This window comes from Talpa europaea (assembly GCF_964194135.1).
Source record: "Talpa europaea genome assembly, chromosome: 12".
Lineage (NCBI taxonomy): Eukaryota > Metazoa > Chordata > Mammalia > Eulipotyphla > Talpidae > Talpa > Talpa europaea.
In genome coordinates, this window is record NC_140079.1 from 63,470,102 (window position 1) to 63,487,905 (window position 17,804).

The 17,804-nt window shown below is 39.8% G+C and overlaps 1 protein-coding gene across 2 annotated transcripts; it reads left to right on the forward strand.

Annotated features, from left to right (window-relative positions):
* Positions 1 to 1,922: 1,922 nt before the first annotated feature.
* SLC19A2 (solute carrier family 19 member 2) lies at positions 1,923 to 16,682 on the forward strand (the record flags this gene model as incomplete). 2 transcript variants are annotated; one of them, XM_084249103.1, is made up of 6 exons in its annotated part: positions 1,923 to 2,126; positions 6,044 to 6,646; positions 11,659 to 11,881; positions 13,767 to 13,959; positions 14,325 to 14,466; positions 16,554 to 16,682. In XM_084249103.1, the coding sequence occupies 6 exons, from the start codon at positions 1,923 to 1,925 to the stop codon at positions 16,680 to 16,682; spliced, it is 1,494 nt and encodes a 497-aa protein (XP_084105229.1). The 2 variants fall into 2 exon arrangements, with proteins under 2 accessions (XP_084105229.1, XP_084105230.1); XM_084249104.1 differs by lacking the exon at positions 6,044 to 6,646.
* Between the last annotated feature and the right edge of the window lie 1,122 nt (positions 16,683 to 17,804).

Below are 17,804 nucleotides of genomic sequence, written 5' to 3' on the forward strand. Positions count from 1 at the left end.
TAGGCAACTAGTTGGAGCTCTGAAAAGGTTCCAAGGACCTGCAGGGCTTCCTGGACCACACTTTGAGAATCACTGATAAATGTAAATACCACTGTAGAGTAAGGTAAAAAGTATCAGGCTTTTCTGCCCTCCCGCCATTAGGATGACAGAAACCTGCCGTCCCGAATGCATGCCTGATGGCGGGCACCTGAAGTAGGGTGTGGACCTATGTAGATGGGATTCACCTGGGCTTTGAAGGGCGGCATCATGGGGACACCAGCAGAAGCGGAGAGAGAAGAAGCAGGAAAGCAGAGAGAACGCCAGAGAAGGCCTAAGAGCCCAGAAAAAGTGAAGACTTGTTGGGGGCTGGGAGGCTTCCCAGCCCCTACTGCGTACCCGGTAAATCCCAATAAAAGCCTGCAAAAGCCACTGAGGCCTCCAGGACTCTTTCCTCCTTTACCTGGTATGCTGGATCATAGAAAACCTGCACTGTGTCCATTCCTACCCCTACAACTACTAAATGAGTTTCTTCAGAGATTAATCATTTTAGCTATTTGTTGCATTCAGGTGTGCAATCTTAGAAAGAAATCTTATTTCCCTTCACTATTATGTTCTATCTGGTAGACTAATTTCATGTGGCCACTATATCCTGCATGCAGAACGTGTCATTTGCTGCCACAGAGGAAAAAAAATGAGCTAGACAGGTTGTAACATGCATTAAAGCAATACAAGTAAACATGTTTTATGAGCCTCTGGCAGGACCTTTTACTTAGCTAATAGTGCACAGGGAAAATTCCTTTAAATGGTGCATCGTAGTCTGCAGTGGAAGAACTGGGGTAATATCAGGCTGTGAAAGACTTAACAGAGAAGAAAACACTGGGGATTCTTGTCATGTTTTGCCCTTGAAAACTCTGCCAAGACCTCTTTTTTTTTTTTCCCCTAAATGAAGAAATCAATATTTCGTGATTGCTTTAATGACTCAGGTTCCCCACTTTCCTAATAAACAGACTACATCGTCCAGTTTTGTGGTTTTTTTTTGTATCCTGCTTGCAAAACTATGAAGAAAATAAAGCTAAAACCCTCAATTAGCGCTCCATCACGGCTCTTCTGTAAGTGACTAATTTGTTCATTTTCCTCACAATACTTACTATCTTCTATTCAGTCTCCTCCCCTGCCCCCGCCACACTTAGATCCGGGGCTTCTATTGGTTTTCTGGGGCAAACAATTACAATTTAGAACATGGAAGCTACTAGGTTAAGGGTTTACAAGTCTCCCGCCTCAAGGTTACATCTTGACTCGGTCTTGGTCATGGCCACCCAGAAGGCTGTGATTACCAGAGGGTGACTGTGAGGAACAGCGCGTTCCTGTCAGTAGGGATTAGGCGCACTGGAAACATTCACGACAGGTGAGCAGTGGGTGACAAGAAGAAGCACCAAGCCGACCCAGAGTGGGCTCTCCAGCTGCCCGGCGCGCGCCGCCTCAACTAACCACAGTGCCCCGACTCGAGTCCTTGAAGTACCGGGAGCCGAAGCCGGGCACAACCGCGCCCCCGCGACCGAGGACGTCATCAGCCAGGCGCGCCGCCGCCGCCAGTGCGCATCTTGCGAGTCGCCGACCAATGAAAGAGAAGTCAAATCCCAGGGGCGCACGGTGATTGGCTCTCAGCGTGGAGGCGGGGCGTGAGGGTGGACCTGAGGGCGGGTCCACTTTTGGCCGCGCGGTGCGCGGCGCGGCGGGCCACGTGAGCCGCCTGCTGCAGGGGAAGGCCCGGCGCTGCAGCCCCAGGTGGCTGCCAGCCTTGGACGCGCAGGCCTTGCCGGGAGGGGGCGCCAGTCGCGGCTACAGGTGCCCGCCCTGGGGCAGCGCTTGAACTTCACTCCAGCTGTGGGAGGAGGGGGAGAGGAGGAAGGGGCCGGGCCGGGTCCCCGCCCCTCGCACCCCGGATGGATGTGCCCGGCCCGGTGTCCCGGCGGGCGGCGGCGGCAGCGGCCACCATGCTCCTGCGCACGGCGCGGGTCCCTCGCGAGTGCTGGTTCTTGCCCACCGCGCTGCTCTGCGCCTATGGCTTCTTCGCCAGCCTCAGGCCCTCTGAGCCCTTCCTGACCCCCTACCTGCTGGGGCCGGACAAGAACCTGACCGAGAGAGAGGTACGCGCGGCGGCCAGGCCGGGGAGAGCCGGAGCGGGCAGTTAGTGTGCGGAGGAGATGGGGCGAAGCTGCAGCAGCCCTTCTGGACAGAGATTTGTGACTTTTCTCGATTGGAGGGAGGCTCGGTGCTGGGCGCTGCTTTCATTCTTGCTGTTCTTCTGGGATCTGTTGGATTTATGGGGCGCCTTTTATGTGAAGGGCTCGAGAGACGGTGGGGGAGGCCCCTTGACACGGGTGCTTCAGCCCAAGTGAGGTTGATGCTGAAATGTAGCTTAGTCTGACAAAGATCAGACTGGTCCAGCAGAGTTCTGGGGAACCGGGAAGGGGAGTGAGTGAGAGGAGGGCAATATTTGGAGGAAAAAAGTGAAAACAAAAGCTGTACTTTGTATGTGGTAAAGGCTTAGTAAATATTTGTTGACCGGAAGGAGGGAAACAAATGCTGAATAACCCCTGTTTTTCAGAAAGGACCTTCATTCTACCTGCTGCATCCTCTTCCTTTCCTTACCCTACTTTGTTTACCTTTGACAGGATGTTGTGCTCAAATAATGATCCTTCAGGACACGAATCTGTCTTAATTTGTTTATATTTCTAATTGGGTGAGGTTGTGTCCTAGGATGTGTTGACACCCTCTTCCTCATTTAAATGCCAGCTCTTAGGATAAAGCAGATATTTAGATGGTATCACATAATTAGCATGAAATATAGTTTTTCTTGCATGGTGAATTGTTACTTCACAAATGTTAGTTTTGCTCCTGAACTACAAGGGGAAAGCTTTGAAAAGCTTCTGTTCCACTGTAGTGCTCAGCACTAGTCCATGGTCTGAAACTTTTTGTTGGTTGATTTTCCCTTCCACGAGGATAAGTAACATACTTCAGAAGTGCTTGTACTTTATTTAACTCTTAAAGTTAGGGTTAATCCCAAGACTTGATTTTTACAGAGAAAAGATTTAAATTAACTGAAGGAGGAATTAAACCTAAGTTACTACCAAAAAAAACAAAATACAGGGCCTCCCCGGTGGCGCAGCGGTGGAGCGCTGGCTTGCAAAGCTGCCTGAAGCCTCCATAGCGCCGGTTGGATACCCGGCCCGGCTGCTCCCCGGCCACCGGAGGAGGGTGCTGCATGGCGCGCAGACCTCTCTTGCCGCCCGCTGCTCCCCTCAGCAGTGTACTTCGTCACTCTGCCTGTTCTGCTCTCCACCCTCCCGCGCTTCTGACTGTATCCAGTGCTTGTATAAATAAATAAATAAATCTTTGAAAAAAAAAAATACAGCAGATTCAATACCATCTCCCTTGAACACTATGAACGGTGAAAGCTGAGTGGGCACTAGTTAGCCTGGCTAGTTAGTAGTCACCTCTTTTGAGTCATAACTTGGTATCCCTGCATAACAAGTCAGAGCAGAATGTAATTACTCATAGTCTGGTTTGTTGTTACATTGCTCCTTAAGGAAAGCTGGAGTTGAATACTGGATTGAAGTTTTCATTAGAGTTCCTCATATTTTCTCAGCTCTGGCAGGTATTATTAACTTTTACCTAAACTTCAAATCTTCTATTTCTCAGTTTGTGGATAACTCCAGAAGGGATTGCAACAGTTTGAATTTTAATGTAGGTTACAAACAACAATAAGGTGCAGAGGGCCAACTCTGGTGAACAGAATGATTTTACAAAAAAAGAAAATTGCTGCGGGCAGTATGAGAGGTCCTGGCGTCCCAGGTGTAGCCACTGGAGCAGAGAAGAGACTGTGAGCTGCTAACAATTAAAGTTTCATGTACACTGCCATGTGATCCAAACAATTAGTGCACCTTACCTGGCAGAGAAGCCAAGCCCATGGAGGGGGAAATGCTCCCAGTGTTGATATTTGAAAGCTGATCTGTTTTGCCATATGCCCTGGGCAGAGAGTTGCTTACAAATCTTATCAAAAAACTTTTAGGGTGAGTATGTTCAGGGGCCATAGGAATAAAGCAAGAGTACCAGGTCCAGTAAATATTTGCCGATTGTGTAACAAAAACATAGCACACTTCTGTGACTGCAGATTAGGTGAGGAAGAAGAAAGGGTCTGAAGAGAAACTGAGTGGTTGGAAAAGGGGTGTCCATTTGTATCTGAATCTTGACTGATTTGGCAGTATGACTCTGCTCACCTCCTACAGAACCCTAGGTTTTTGTAATCTCTGATAACTAAAATAGACCAACTAGTTCTCCTTCTTGACTGTCAGCAACCACTGTGCTCATTATTTGAGCACAAATATTGCATGCTTTTTAGACAAAGGTAATCATCAGTGATGTTTGTGCAGACATTTGTGTCTCCCCTAAGACAACTTTAGAAGGGACGGTTTTAAATCAAGCTATTATTGTTAACCAAATCCAAAATCAAAAGAAAAAAAAAAAGAATTTCCTCTAATTTTGCACTTTCACTGAATTTTTTCCTTATGTGTTAGGAAAATTGTTAACCTGTTTTAGATTTAAAGCTTATGTTTTAAAAAGGTTAAAAGTTGACTGTATTTCAAGTTGAAAGCCAGGCTTTATTATTTACTATTTAGAGCTCTTTGTCTCTGAAAACTTTTTTACCTTTTTAGCATGACAAACATTCATTAACTTTCCTTTGATTTTTTTTTAATTTCCCCTATTCTGACTGATATTCAGCAACTTACAGAATTTAACTCTTAACATACTTAACATACTTAACATCCTTATCTCTTGCTATATCCTTTCCCTTGCTTTTTCCCCTTAGCCAAACCCAAGCTCCATTCACATTAATCTTACACTTCCTAAATCCTGCCTAGCAGATCTTCCACCTACTGCCCTATAGGTGGAGATATGATCTCTGCTTAGAACAATCCTTCCATACATATCTATTGATATTTTTCTGTTAATCCCACTTTTGCATTCTCCAAGGTCCATCTCAAAGAAGCAGCCTCGTGTTTCCTAGGTCCCTTATTAATAATGTATGTATGTGTATTCCTGACTAGGTTCAGAACTCCTGGAGGAACAAGTCTTCATTTTATTCTTTTGTGTGTGTAGTGTAATCACCATACAGCTTGAAATCAGAGTTGTGCAAATAAGTGCTTATTGTCTAAAAAGTTGTTTACAAATTAGTTGTTTAATTAAAACTTAATTATAAAATAAAGACTGTATCAGAATTACTGTCGAGACCTGAACTTGTTTTCTGTCTTGGAAGAAAGATACATATATTGAAAACAGCAAAAGCATTTTTTCCATATTACAGATAAGCAAAAATCCTGCCATCTTTCTGTCAAGACTTTAGGGCAGTTTTACCCTCTTTATCTATTCTGTACCCCCAAGAAATCAACTTAAAATCAGAGAAAATTAACCAAACAGTAGTCTGAGGACTCCCTATCCTATAGTTAGAAGAATCGATGATTCCAAAACATTTATCAAGTATCCCCCAAACATTATACTGATTATTAAGTTGTACAGGTAAATGTTAGTCTATCCTTAAAAAAACTATAAGGCAGTGGTGCTCAACTCTGACTCATATTTAAATCTCCTAGAGGTTTATAAAAACTTCCTGTGGCCAGGCATCCGGATTCTTTAAATTTCCATGGGAGATGTGCAGCCATCATTAAGAACCCATGCTATGAGGTAATTGGTAAAACTGACATATACAAAGCAGAAGCAAGAGAATCTTGAATGTTACCATATATATACTGAACAGCATAATCTTCCAGGATAAGGAAAGCTTTGAACTAGACCTTAGTGAATAGGGAGGATTTTCACAGGAAAACACAAAATGAGCAGGAAATGTGAAGTATATTCCAAACAATTATTAGAATTATTGTCAGTATTTCTTTGGTCGATAAGGAAAGAAGTAGTTTTAGGGTTGGCAGATTGTTTTAGAAGAACAAATTAAGAAAATTCAAGAACCTCTAATATCACTAATGGGTTTTTATTCTTTTCCTACCAGGTCTTCAATGAAATTTACCCAGTATGGACTTACTCTTACCTGGTGCTGCTGTTTCCTGTGTTCCTTGCTACAGACTACCTCCGTTATAAACCTGTTGTTCTGCTGCAGGGACTCAGCCTTATTGTTACATGGTTCATGCTGCTCTACGCCCAGGGACTGCTGGCCATTCAGTTCTTGGAATTCTTCTATGGCATCGCCACAGCCACAGAAATTGCCTATTACTCATATATCTACAGTGTAGTTGACCTGAGTATGTACCAGAAAGTCACAAGTTACTGTCGAAGTGCCACATTGGTGGGCTTCACAGTGGGCTCTGTCCTAGGGCAAATCCTTGTCTCAGTGGCAGGCTGGTCCCTGTTCAACCTGAATGTCATCTCTCTTACCTGTGTTTCTGTGGCTTTTGCTGTGGCCTGGTTTCTACCTATGCCACAGAAGAGTCTTTTCTTCCACCATATTCCCTCTACTTGCCAGGGAATGAATGGCATCAAGGTACAAAATGGTGGCATTGTTACTGAAACCTCAGCTTCTAATCACCTTCCCAGGTGGGAAGACATTGAATCAAAAATCCCTCTTAATATGGAGGAGCCTTCCTTGGAGGAACCGGTAAGTTCCACCTTAAATGTCTTGTAGTTGCTATTCTGAAGTCTAGATATATGGTAACAAAACAGAGAGGAAGCCTCCTTTTGCTTACCCTTGTACTGTATTCATTGGGATTCAGGATTTATCTTGAGTTCATTCATTGAGTTCATTTATTCATTTGACTCAAGATAAAGTTGATTTATATTAGGGCTGACAAATACATTTTTCCCTGAAATGTGTAACCTCCAAAGTCAGGTACAGCATTATATTGCTACGTCAAGGATGTGGTAGATTGCAGGAGCTGTCTTTTCTTCATTTTTCTAGCCCAAGGACTTGGTATGTAAAGAACGCACTTAGAAATCTGCTAAATGCAGAGATGAAATGATTTCAATAAATGATAGGTAGGTACCTACTTCCAATTTCTGAGTTGAAGCCCAGTGTATTTAAAGGTAGGAAGTTATGCCATAAGTGATCTCTGATGTTCATTTTCAAATGATAATTTGCTGAAGTGGAAGAGTTATAAATTATACAGAGAAAGAGCCTCACAAGAGGAAAACTTATGATGATGGAATAAGTATTAATAGTGTGGTTAAGAAATTGTCTCTTGGAGAGAGAGAGGTATGACATCAGAATAATTCATCCATCCATTTGCTTGGCCAGGAAGATTAATTGTCTTTTTTTTAGATAAGAGCTTTTATAAACTGTTAAAAACTGTGACGGGCAAGGTTCATTCCAACCATACTGAATTAGCCTTAGCTTTTTTCCTGGGACGTGTTTAGAAATAAGCTATTAACATTCCAACTTTGTATGCAGGCTTTTTCACATATACAATAGAGCGTCATAAGCATTTTTGGCAGTATGACAGTAAAGAACCAACATGAGTAGTCTTTGGCTTTTCATCTAGAGTTAGCCCAAATTGTTTTAGTGTGGCATCTTATGTCCTCATTGAAAATTACTCTTTTGCCTACCCCCATTTTTCCCCTGATCACTAGTTGAAATGTTGGTTATTATCCTAAAGAACCTGGGTCACACTCATGAAACCCATTTTGATTACTAGGCACTTGTGGGGAACTTCAGTCAAAATGAACAGTGATTAGCAATGAAGTGCTGATTTCTTTATAGATTGATACATCTCTGTATCTATTAACATAGGTGACACATTCATTTTTTTTTAAGTGAAACTGGAGAATCAACAAATGATAAATGGGGGTGAGAAGGAAATATAATCATTTGATAGTTCTCATGTAGTAGCACAATAACTAAGGACCCTATTTTACCTGTTTCAGATGTATTAAATTGTTTTACCTTAATATGTATGTACATAATTATAGCATTTATACCTATACATACATATATTAATATATTGGCTGTAGTTCTAAAGAATTTTATCGACCAGCGAGTTTTTAACTTTTTAAAACGTGTAAAAACATAGAAACTCATTTTATATGAGTATATGCATATAGATGTCAATATATATACATACATGTCTATATATAAAACAAGTTTTTTTATTTTATTTTATATAATTCTTACATCATTTTTCATTTTTGCACAATATATGCATTTTCATTTTGATTATATTCCCCATACAATTGCACCCCCCCCTTATTTAGACCTTCATTCTTCCTCTTCCCCCTCCCACCCGCAGTGTGTCTCTGGTTTATAGTTGCTTGTTGTAGGGTAAGGTAAAAAGTATCAGGCTTTTAGGATAGATGAACGATCTGCGGTCCTGAATGCATGTCTGATGGCGGGCACCTGAAATAGGGTGTGGGCCTATGTAGATGGGATTCACCTGGGCTAAGTCTGGGCTTTTAAGGATGGCGTCACGGGGACACCAGCAGAATCAGAGAAGCAGAGAGAATGCCTGAGAGCCCAGGAAGAGTGAAGACTTGATGGGGGCTGGGAGGCCTGCCAGCCTCCCGGCGCCCCAGCACCCCTACCTGCAATGTACCCGGTAAATCGCAATAAAAGCCTGAAAACCCGCCGAGGTCTCCAGGACTCTCTCCTCCTTTACCTGGTCTGCTGGATCAGAAAACCTGCTCAGTGTGTCCCTTCCTGCCCCTTACACTTGATTTTGATTTTTAAAAAGTTTTTTTATTTATTTATACAAGAACCGGGGTACAGGCCAGATGCACAGGAGGGTGAGAGGATTTACCAGACAGAGTGGGGGAGTAGAACAGGCAGATCAACAGAAATACACTGATGAGGGGAGCAGCGGGGGAGTCAGGAGAGGTCTGCTGCGCCATGTAGGATTCTCATTGGCCTGCTGGGATCGAACCCATACTGCAGAGGCTGCGCAGACAGCTTCACAGTGTGGCGCTCAGCCGCCTGTGCCACCAGCGAGGCCCTAAAACAAAAGTTTTATAACACAGTATTTTATTCTGACACATTCCACTCAGTTTATTTTTTATAATGCAGATCACTGCCCATTAAATTAATTTTATTACCTATTAATGATTGTGACTTACAGTTTAAAAAACAACTTGAAATTTGCTGTTTATAATGTCAGTACTTGACATGCTGAAGAATTACAAAATTGTGGAGTTAGAAGTGATTCAAACCACAGCTTGCAGCTATCAGAACATCTTAAAGTTACAAGGAACTTTAGATCTCATGAACCCTCTCATCTTAAAGAAAAGGATTAGGGGCAGAAATTAGTGACTTATGCAGAATTGTGCAAAAATACTCCTAAACATAAGCACACATCTAAAGATCTGCTTCAATCTATACTTTGTCCCATAAACTTTCCTTCAGGTGTTAGCATGATCAGAACCATTATGTTCACTGCATTGTGGAAAAAACTAGGATTCAAATCAGCTCTGTAATATCCTTGGCTCTGCTGCTGATGCCATAACAGACAGGCAGTGCTGCCTGGCAGCTGTACAGCGCTAAAGTACTACTGGTTTTTTACTGAAAAACAAAGTTAGAATATGAATATTGGGATCATGATTTAATGTTGACAAAGCCCATAATTGACCCTTAAATCATAATTATGTAATTGTGGAGAGAAAAATAGGTGGCTTGTAGAAAAGGAAAATAAAAGGAGTCAGAGGGATTGCCTCATTAACAAGTTACCTTAGAGTATTTATTCTAAAAAGAAGTCTTTCTTTGGGGCAAAGGGACCTGACATTTCAGGAAAAGGAGCCATCACAGCCAGTGGGTTCCTTCCTTCATAGGGTTTCATCATATGCTTGGCCTATAACTGTGACCTGATTTATTTTAAGTTGCTCATCCATTAGAAATGATGAAAATTACTTCCACTCCAAATGATGTAAGTTAAATCAGTGTAGGGACTGAAATGTAATTAATATTTAATAATGATATCTATTAATATAACTGTACTTTGATCCATGAAATAGTACCTGCCATGATGGCTTTCAGTGCAAGGTTTCTAAACTCAAGAAGGAAAAGCAGTGCAGTGAAACATTAGGCATAAATTTGTTGCCTAATAAACTTTTGCTGAATTATTAAACTAAAAATAAAGGCTATGCTTTCATTTGTATATTGAGACCTTTTACTATTAGCAAACATTCTTTGTATGTGTGTTTGAGTTCTTTAAAACACTGACAGCAGCAAAATCAATGCTTGTACTTTGTGCTTGATATCGTTTCTAACAGCATAGTGTAGTGGATTTTTAATAAAGACAAATAAGGTCAAGCCCTAGTTCTGATACTAACCAATAGGATATTTTGTGCAGATTACTTAATTCTTTGAGACTTCGTTTCCTGATTCATATATCTACCTTGTAAGGTTATTTTAAGTATCAAATGAAGTAATGGAAAGCTTTCAGATGAGTGTATGTAATAGACACATACACACACGTATCAGGTGGTCATTTCTATTATTATCTATATCCTAAGAACAACTTTGTACAGTCACTGTAGGTAGTTACTTATTTGCTAGGCTGTAAGTAATCTTTCATTTTCTATTTGAGTTGGTTACCTCTCCTGAAAGGTATCACTAGAATCTGGTACTAATTATATCACTCATTCTTTTTCTGTGAGTTAGGCATTTAACTTGGGATTGCAGACATTTAACCACACCTACTAAAAGGTTATCGAAAGAAGACTGACAGCAGGAGGGAGTAATTGTTTCTCATGCAATGTAAGATTTGACCTCTGACCAGCGAGTGCAGGTTGAATTTTGCTGTTACCATTGATACTATTAATCTGTAGCATGGTTCTGTTACATGTCCTGGCTTCTGTATGCTATTTCATAGTCAGATTTCCTTTGGTTCCTTTGGATTCTCATTTTGCCTTTCCTTGTTAGTCACAAAAGTAAAATTCCATATGAGCAGAGCTCAGGAATTAAGGCAAACTTTGATAGATTACACTGTTGATAAAATTGAAGTCAGAGGTAATCTCATAGTGTCTGGAATTTCATATTCCCTTGGCATAGTCTTGGGTTGGTACATAGCTCAGTAACATCTTGGCTCACTCAATTATAAACATATTAGCTTTATTAGTTATAGTAATAATATTTCCAATTGCATAAATAGCAGGTAATGAATATAAGGAAGAAAATTAATAACCCCACTGCCTAGAACTGCAGAATAGAGAACTGCTAATATTTTGATCTATTTCTTTCTAAGATATCTATCTTAATTACTATTCAGTGATTCTGTCAGAAGGATAACAGGTTCTCATTGATATAAAATCAAGCAGTGATTATTTTAATAGTGTTACTGGTTGTTGCAGCTGTGTGGGGAGATGTGGAATGTTACCTCCCTTTGACCAAAGTTTGCAGTCTCTGACCATCTTTCTACTTTCATTTTATAAAAAATATATCCTTTACTTGGTTGGTGACATACAGCTATGCTAATATTTATAAAGCATTTAAAACAAAAATTTTATGAGAATGTGTTTTTTCGCTAGAGAGGATAAATATAAATAAATGCTAAGAAGGTTATAAAGGAATTAAGCAGATTGTTTTCACAAGGCAAAAGAAGGAGTGACTGTTAAATAGAAAATTGATTCTATTCAATAACATTCTGTACAGTTGCCTTTGTTTGAGGTTTATTCCCTTTTGCTGTGTAGGAACCCAAGCCAGACCGTCTCCTGGTACTGAAGGTACTATGGAATGATTTCTTGATGTGCTACTCCTCTCGCCCTTTGCTCTGCTGGTCCGTGTGGTGGGCCCTCTCCACCTGTGGCTACTTTCAAGTGGTTAATTACACACAGGGCCTATGGGAGAAGGTGATGTCTTCTCGCCATGCTGCTATCTATAACGGTGGTGTGGAGGCTGTTTCAACCTTACTGGGTGAGTGATGCAGGACAGTAGAGGGTGATTGGGAGGGAGAGCGGCCTCTGGTAGCTAAGTCAGTCATAATCAGATTTTCTTTCCCATTCCAAATTGGAAATAATCCCAAAGGATGATTATTTATATTTTAGGAGAAAAATTATATAATTTGGAGGAACGTTTAGAAGTGCACAAGTGGTAGAGGACTATAACTAACAAACTTAATTTCTTTATAACCTCTGGGAATCCATAAATAATGATTTAAAAGAAATGTTTCCTGGGGGTCTCCCTGGTGGCGCAAGGGGTTAAGACAGCACTATCAAGCTATCTCCAACCACTGTGGCCTGAGTTCGATCCCCGGCCAGGGAGGTCACCCACTTGGAGCAGCAGAAGACCTCTCCTGACTAGGCTGCTGCTCCCCTCAGCAGTGTATTTCAGTCTGCCTGTTCTGTTCCCCACTCTGTCTCTGGTGAATCCTCTCCCCTCCCCCTACCTCTGGCCTGTACCCCAGTTCTTGTATGCATAAATCTTTAAAAATAAGTTTCATTATCCAAATTTCCATCATTTTGTGTTTACTGAATGGTGTTTTCACTTGATGTGAAACTTTTGATAGCTAATATCTACTGAATATTAATGTGTGCAAGGTGCTAGGCTGGGGACTTTATGGATACAGTAGTCCTCCTTTATTGGCAGTTTTACTTTCTGCTGTTTAAGATACCTAACAGTCAACTGCAGTCCCAAAATATTCATACAATAAGATTTTGAGAGACCACATTTGCATAACTTTTACTACTATATATTCTTGTAATCATTCTATTTTATTATTAATCTCTTACTATTCCTAAATGTGTAAGTTAAACTATAGGTATAGGTATAATCACTGGCAAAGGAAAAACATAGTACAGCAGGTCCTTGAATATTATCATTTCTCTGTAACTTTGATGAGAAAAAAAATAATTCTGGCTTAGGCTGAATATAATGATGTTATTAAGGGACCTGATTTGTTATTCATCGAACCTGGTTTCATTATTTATTGTTTTACTTAAAAATCATAGTTTCCAAGAATCAGTTAATGACATTAAGTGAGGTCTTACTGTATGTATAGGGTGCAGTACCATCTGTTGGTTCAGGCATCCACTGGAGCTTGTATCCAATGATAAGAGGCAAATGCTTGACACAGTCCTTACAAAGTGCCTTAAAGAGATGCAGTGATTATCCCTATTTTATGGTTAAGGAACAAATAGGTTAATAACTTACTTGCTCAAGGTCATGTAGATGGTAAATAGTAAAATCAATATTTGAACATAGATTGGGTGACTTCAGCACCTGTGTCCTTTACCTTTATATTCTATATTCTTTATATTCTTCAGATTTGTTGACCTACCTCATAAGGCTATTGGAAGACTTTACATGATTTCTGCAAACTCTTTTAACTGTGCCTGGCATTTAGAAAATATTGTGTACATTTTAACTGTTACTATCATCATCATCATCATTTTATCAAAGGGCAGAAACACCTGTTTTTGCCATATTCTAAACTGCTCCTCAGTTAGGAGAAGAAAAGACCCATCCTAGCATGATGCTGAGCTAGAAGTGATTCTTTTCTCTTGCCTCCCACTCAGCCTGGGTAGTTTTTTCCTTACAGCAGCATCCCTGGGTCTGTGTTCTCCTTTTCCATCTCATTGCCAACTGCCCTAATTTATTTAGTCTTTCATCACCTCTCAGTTGCTCTATGTAATTTATTCTAACAAATCCAAAATTCTCTGCTTGACTTTCAAAGCCCTCCTTGACTTTGCGCTAAACTATCTATAACCGTAGATAGTTAATTAATAACTTAAGAATATTTTAACTTAATGAAGTAGCACTTATTTAGCAAAGTAACTAGGTTCCTCTTTTTGTTTTCTAGGTGCTGTTGCAGTGTTTGCAGTTGGTTACATAAAAATATCCTGGTCAACTTGGGGAGAAATGACTTTGTTTCTGTTTTCTCTCCTGATTGCTGCTGCTGTGTATATCATGGACACTGTGGGTAACATTTGGGTGTGCTACGCATCCTATGTTGTCTTCAGAATCATCTACATGTTACTCATCACTATAGCAACGTATGTATTTTGATTCAAAGAAGAATTGCAAAAAGTTGTGTCAGAATAAACTTTGTAGTTTCTTTACAAACAAATCATTTTTTTAGTTAAAAACAGCAAATAAGAGGAATCATTGAATTTTTTTGTGCATTATCAGTTTTTCTCCTGAGAAAGCATTTAGTCAAAGTTTGCTTCTTTACATGTTCCTGATGTTTTTAGATGCTTGCCTGAGATTTATATCAGTTAGCCCAAAATACATTTCACTTGGTTGGGAAGGGAATTGACAGTAGAAAGAAGAGACTTCTCTGCATTTAAAGTAAATATTGTAATGAATCAGGAAGTAGTTCTAGTCTTTTAATTATTCTTTTATTTGTTTCTTTTTTAAGTTTTCAAATTGCTGCCAACCTCAGCATGGAGCGCTATGCCCTGGTGTTTGGTGTAAATACCTTCATTGCTCTAGCACTGCAGACTCTGCTCACTCTAATTGTGGTGGATGCCAGTGTCCTTGGCTTAGAAATTACCACTCAGGTGAGATTTCCATTTTGACACTGAAGATAATATGATTTGATCAGAGTGACAGAAGTGGAGCGTGCTTAATAAAAGCAAATTCAAGCAGTGCAGTCAAATATGAAGTAAAAATATTCCTTCCTTCTTTCAGTCACCTCCCATCCTTAGTTCTTTCCTACCAGGAGGATGTTGGGGCCATCATCTTTTTGATGAGACCCTAGAACATTTCTGACAATAAACATCCAGAGAAGCTAAGAAGTAATAGTGGTTCCTTTCAGACCAAACAACTTCTGGTTCCTCATCTGTTGGTTTCCCTCCATTTTTAATTCTGTACCTGGAATACTGTATCCCATGTTTGAGATACCCTGCTGTATCTAGCACTTCTCTAAATCTCTTTACTACTTTATTTTTAATGGAGAACACACATGCACAAATAGCCAAAGACAATGCTAATACTAATAATCATTCTGGGATTGTATAGTTACATATGCCTTTATTGTGAATTTGTTAGGTACATGCTTGCTCTTTGCTTTGCCTGATGGGCACATGAATTCAGAAGTGCCTACTACATCCATCCCAGTTCAAAGGATTCCTTCTCCATGAGTCCCTCCATATTCATAGTTTTCTTAGAATACAGAAACCCAACATATTAGCAATAACTAACTTTGTTTTTCCTGATGATATCTAAAAGAGAAATAATAGTAATAGTGATGTATGTTAAGTGATTTCTATGTGCCAGGTACTTTATATAGAATTTTGCAGGGCTGCGGTCAGGATTAGACATGGAGAAAATGATTCAGAGAGATGTAAAGTAATGTTAAGTGTTGAATAAGTTCACACCATTAGTAATAGAGTGGCAAAGCTAGGCAGTGCTTCTCCCACTGTATCCTGCTGCTTCGAAAAGGTATTGGGAGGAAAGCAGAGGAGTGGGAGTTTATTATTTTCTATATGTAACCAATTAATATCAGCAATAAATATCCCTAGACCGCTTCTCAGGGGTTACACATTTGGGAGGAAAAGTAAGAGAAAAACTAAGTGCTTATCATCCTGCTGTAGAGATGGTGGATTTAAATATAGGGAACAATAGGATTTTGTGAGCTAAACTGAAACTTCCATAATTGCCAGATTTTTCCATTGGAAAATATATCCAAATTTTAATGAACTTGGCTCAAAGCCTTAGAGTGACACTCTTTTCCCATGAACCAACTTATAAGTATTTAGTAAGTTATTTTAAGATGATGATGATACTAATCCTGTTGATAAACTATATAGTCACATTAAAACATTGGCTTAGGGGCCTCCCTGATGGCACAGAGGTTAAAGTCTCAGGACTATCAAGCAATTTCCAGCCACTGTGGCCTGAGTTTGATCCAGGCCATGGAGCTAACCCACATGGCACAACAGACCTCTCCTTTCTTGCCTGCTTCTCCCCTCAGCAGTATATTTCAGTAGATCTGCCTGTTCTGCTCCCCACTTTGTCTCTGGCGAATCCTCTCAACCTCTGCACCTCCAGCCTACATTTCTTGTATGCATAAATAAAATAAATCTTAAAAATTGACTTAAAGAAAATTGTTTTAAAAGGACTCCTGCAGTGAAATATGCTTGACCTTCTACTGCCCTCTTATGGGGAAGAGTAGAAGTTCTTGATCTTCAGAATTTGGCATGTTAATCTTACACACCTATCTGCCTAAGGGCACAGACCATGAGCAACAAAAATAAAAACAAGAATATTGATAGCATTATCATTGTATTACATTGTGTACATGATCTCATCCCATCTTGACAGCCCTCTAAAGTAGGAAATACTGTGAATTTCATTTTGTAAATGAAGCCAAGGCTCAGAACTAAGTATCTCAATCAAGGTCACACAGCTGATAAAGGATGTGATCAAGACTTATTTGCACTCAGGCAGCCAGGTTTCTGTGTCACCATATTACCCTGCTTCTTTATATCTCCAGTGCCTTGCACATTGTGGAAGTACACTGTGCTTCTTGAGGTTTTATTGAGAATATGAATAAACCTTTAATTATACAGTGTTCTTGCATGTGTTATAAAGGCGCTCATCTTCTAATGGTTAATTCTATAAACTTCTCCCTCCCCGTCCCCAGTTCCTGATCTATGCTGGTTATTTTGCATTCATCGCTGTGGTTTTCCTCGCTAATGGTATAGTCAGTATTATGAAGAAATACAGAAAGCATGAAGATCCAGAATCAAGTTCTCAAGCAACCACTTCATGAAACAATGTGCTAACCTTCTCATAGCAAGAACTCTGCACAGCAACTGTGTTTGGATATATTTAATTTTGTAAGGTGTAAACATATGTTTATAACTGTGTATTTCATGGCTTCAGAACAGCCAAATGACTATACCTTGCATTAGTGGATTAACATAATACTATTCAGAAGAGCCAGAAGTAAAGTTTATATAATGGTTTACTTATGCAAGCTAATTAGGATTACTTTTTCTGATTCAAAAGTAAACTTGATTTTGAAAGCCAAGGAATCAGGAGCAATCAATCAGCACATGGCATTGTCTACTTGGTAGTGAGTTTGATGTTTCGTAGGTCAAATACTTGTCTGTCTCTCTAGCAAAAACCTTGGCCTGGTGGAACCAAGCTTCATAGAGGTCACAAGATGTTACAGGTCAGAATGGAAATATGTTCTGATAGCACGTGCCTCTGTTCTAAGTAATTCTTATTTCAGTGTTATCATGTACATTCATATTTCTACAGATGACAGTTGTTCCTGTCACTGGCAGTGTTTGTGCTGGTTTCCTTTTGTGTCCTATGAAAAGTATGTATCATTTATTATTTTATGTTAGAAAATTCATTGTATGAATGTTCTGAATTCCATGTTGACAATGATATATTTATGTAGATTTTCTTTAGAAGTACATTATTGCATTATTCATATGCTTCCCAGAGAAGCTCAGCTAGTTAGAAAATAAGGCAAATTTTGAAGCCTGCTAATAATCTAGGCAAAGACCTAATCAGAAAACTTAAGGTAGGTTTGCTTGCCTTTTATTCTTCAATATGAAGGACTATTTATTCCATGATAAAAATTTTAGTGTATTGGTTAAAGATACAAGTAGCCCAGTTTGTATTTGCATTCCTTTTTATTTCCAAAATAAAATGAAGTCTTTTTTTTTAAATAACTTCATTCCCATTTATAGCTTTTATATTATTTGTCCTTCTTATCCAAGATAAAGGTGTCATTAGCTGTTGGATTATTCCAAGACCTTTTTCAGAAACTGAGCCTCTTTTTAATTGTTTGAGAAGGACAGGATCTAGGATAGACTTGATTCCTGCTTTTTGTACATTAAAGCTGCCCTTATTTCTAAGGGTAGATCATCTTAAATAT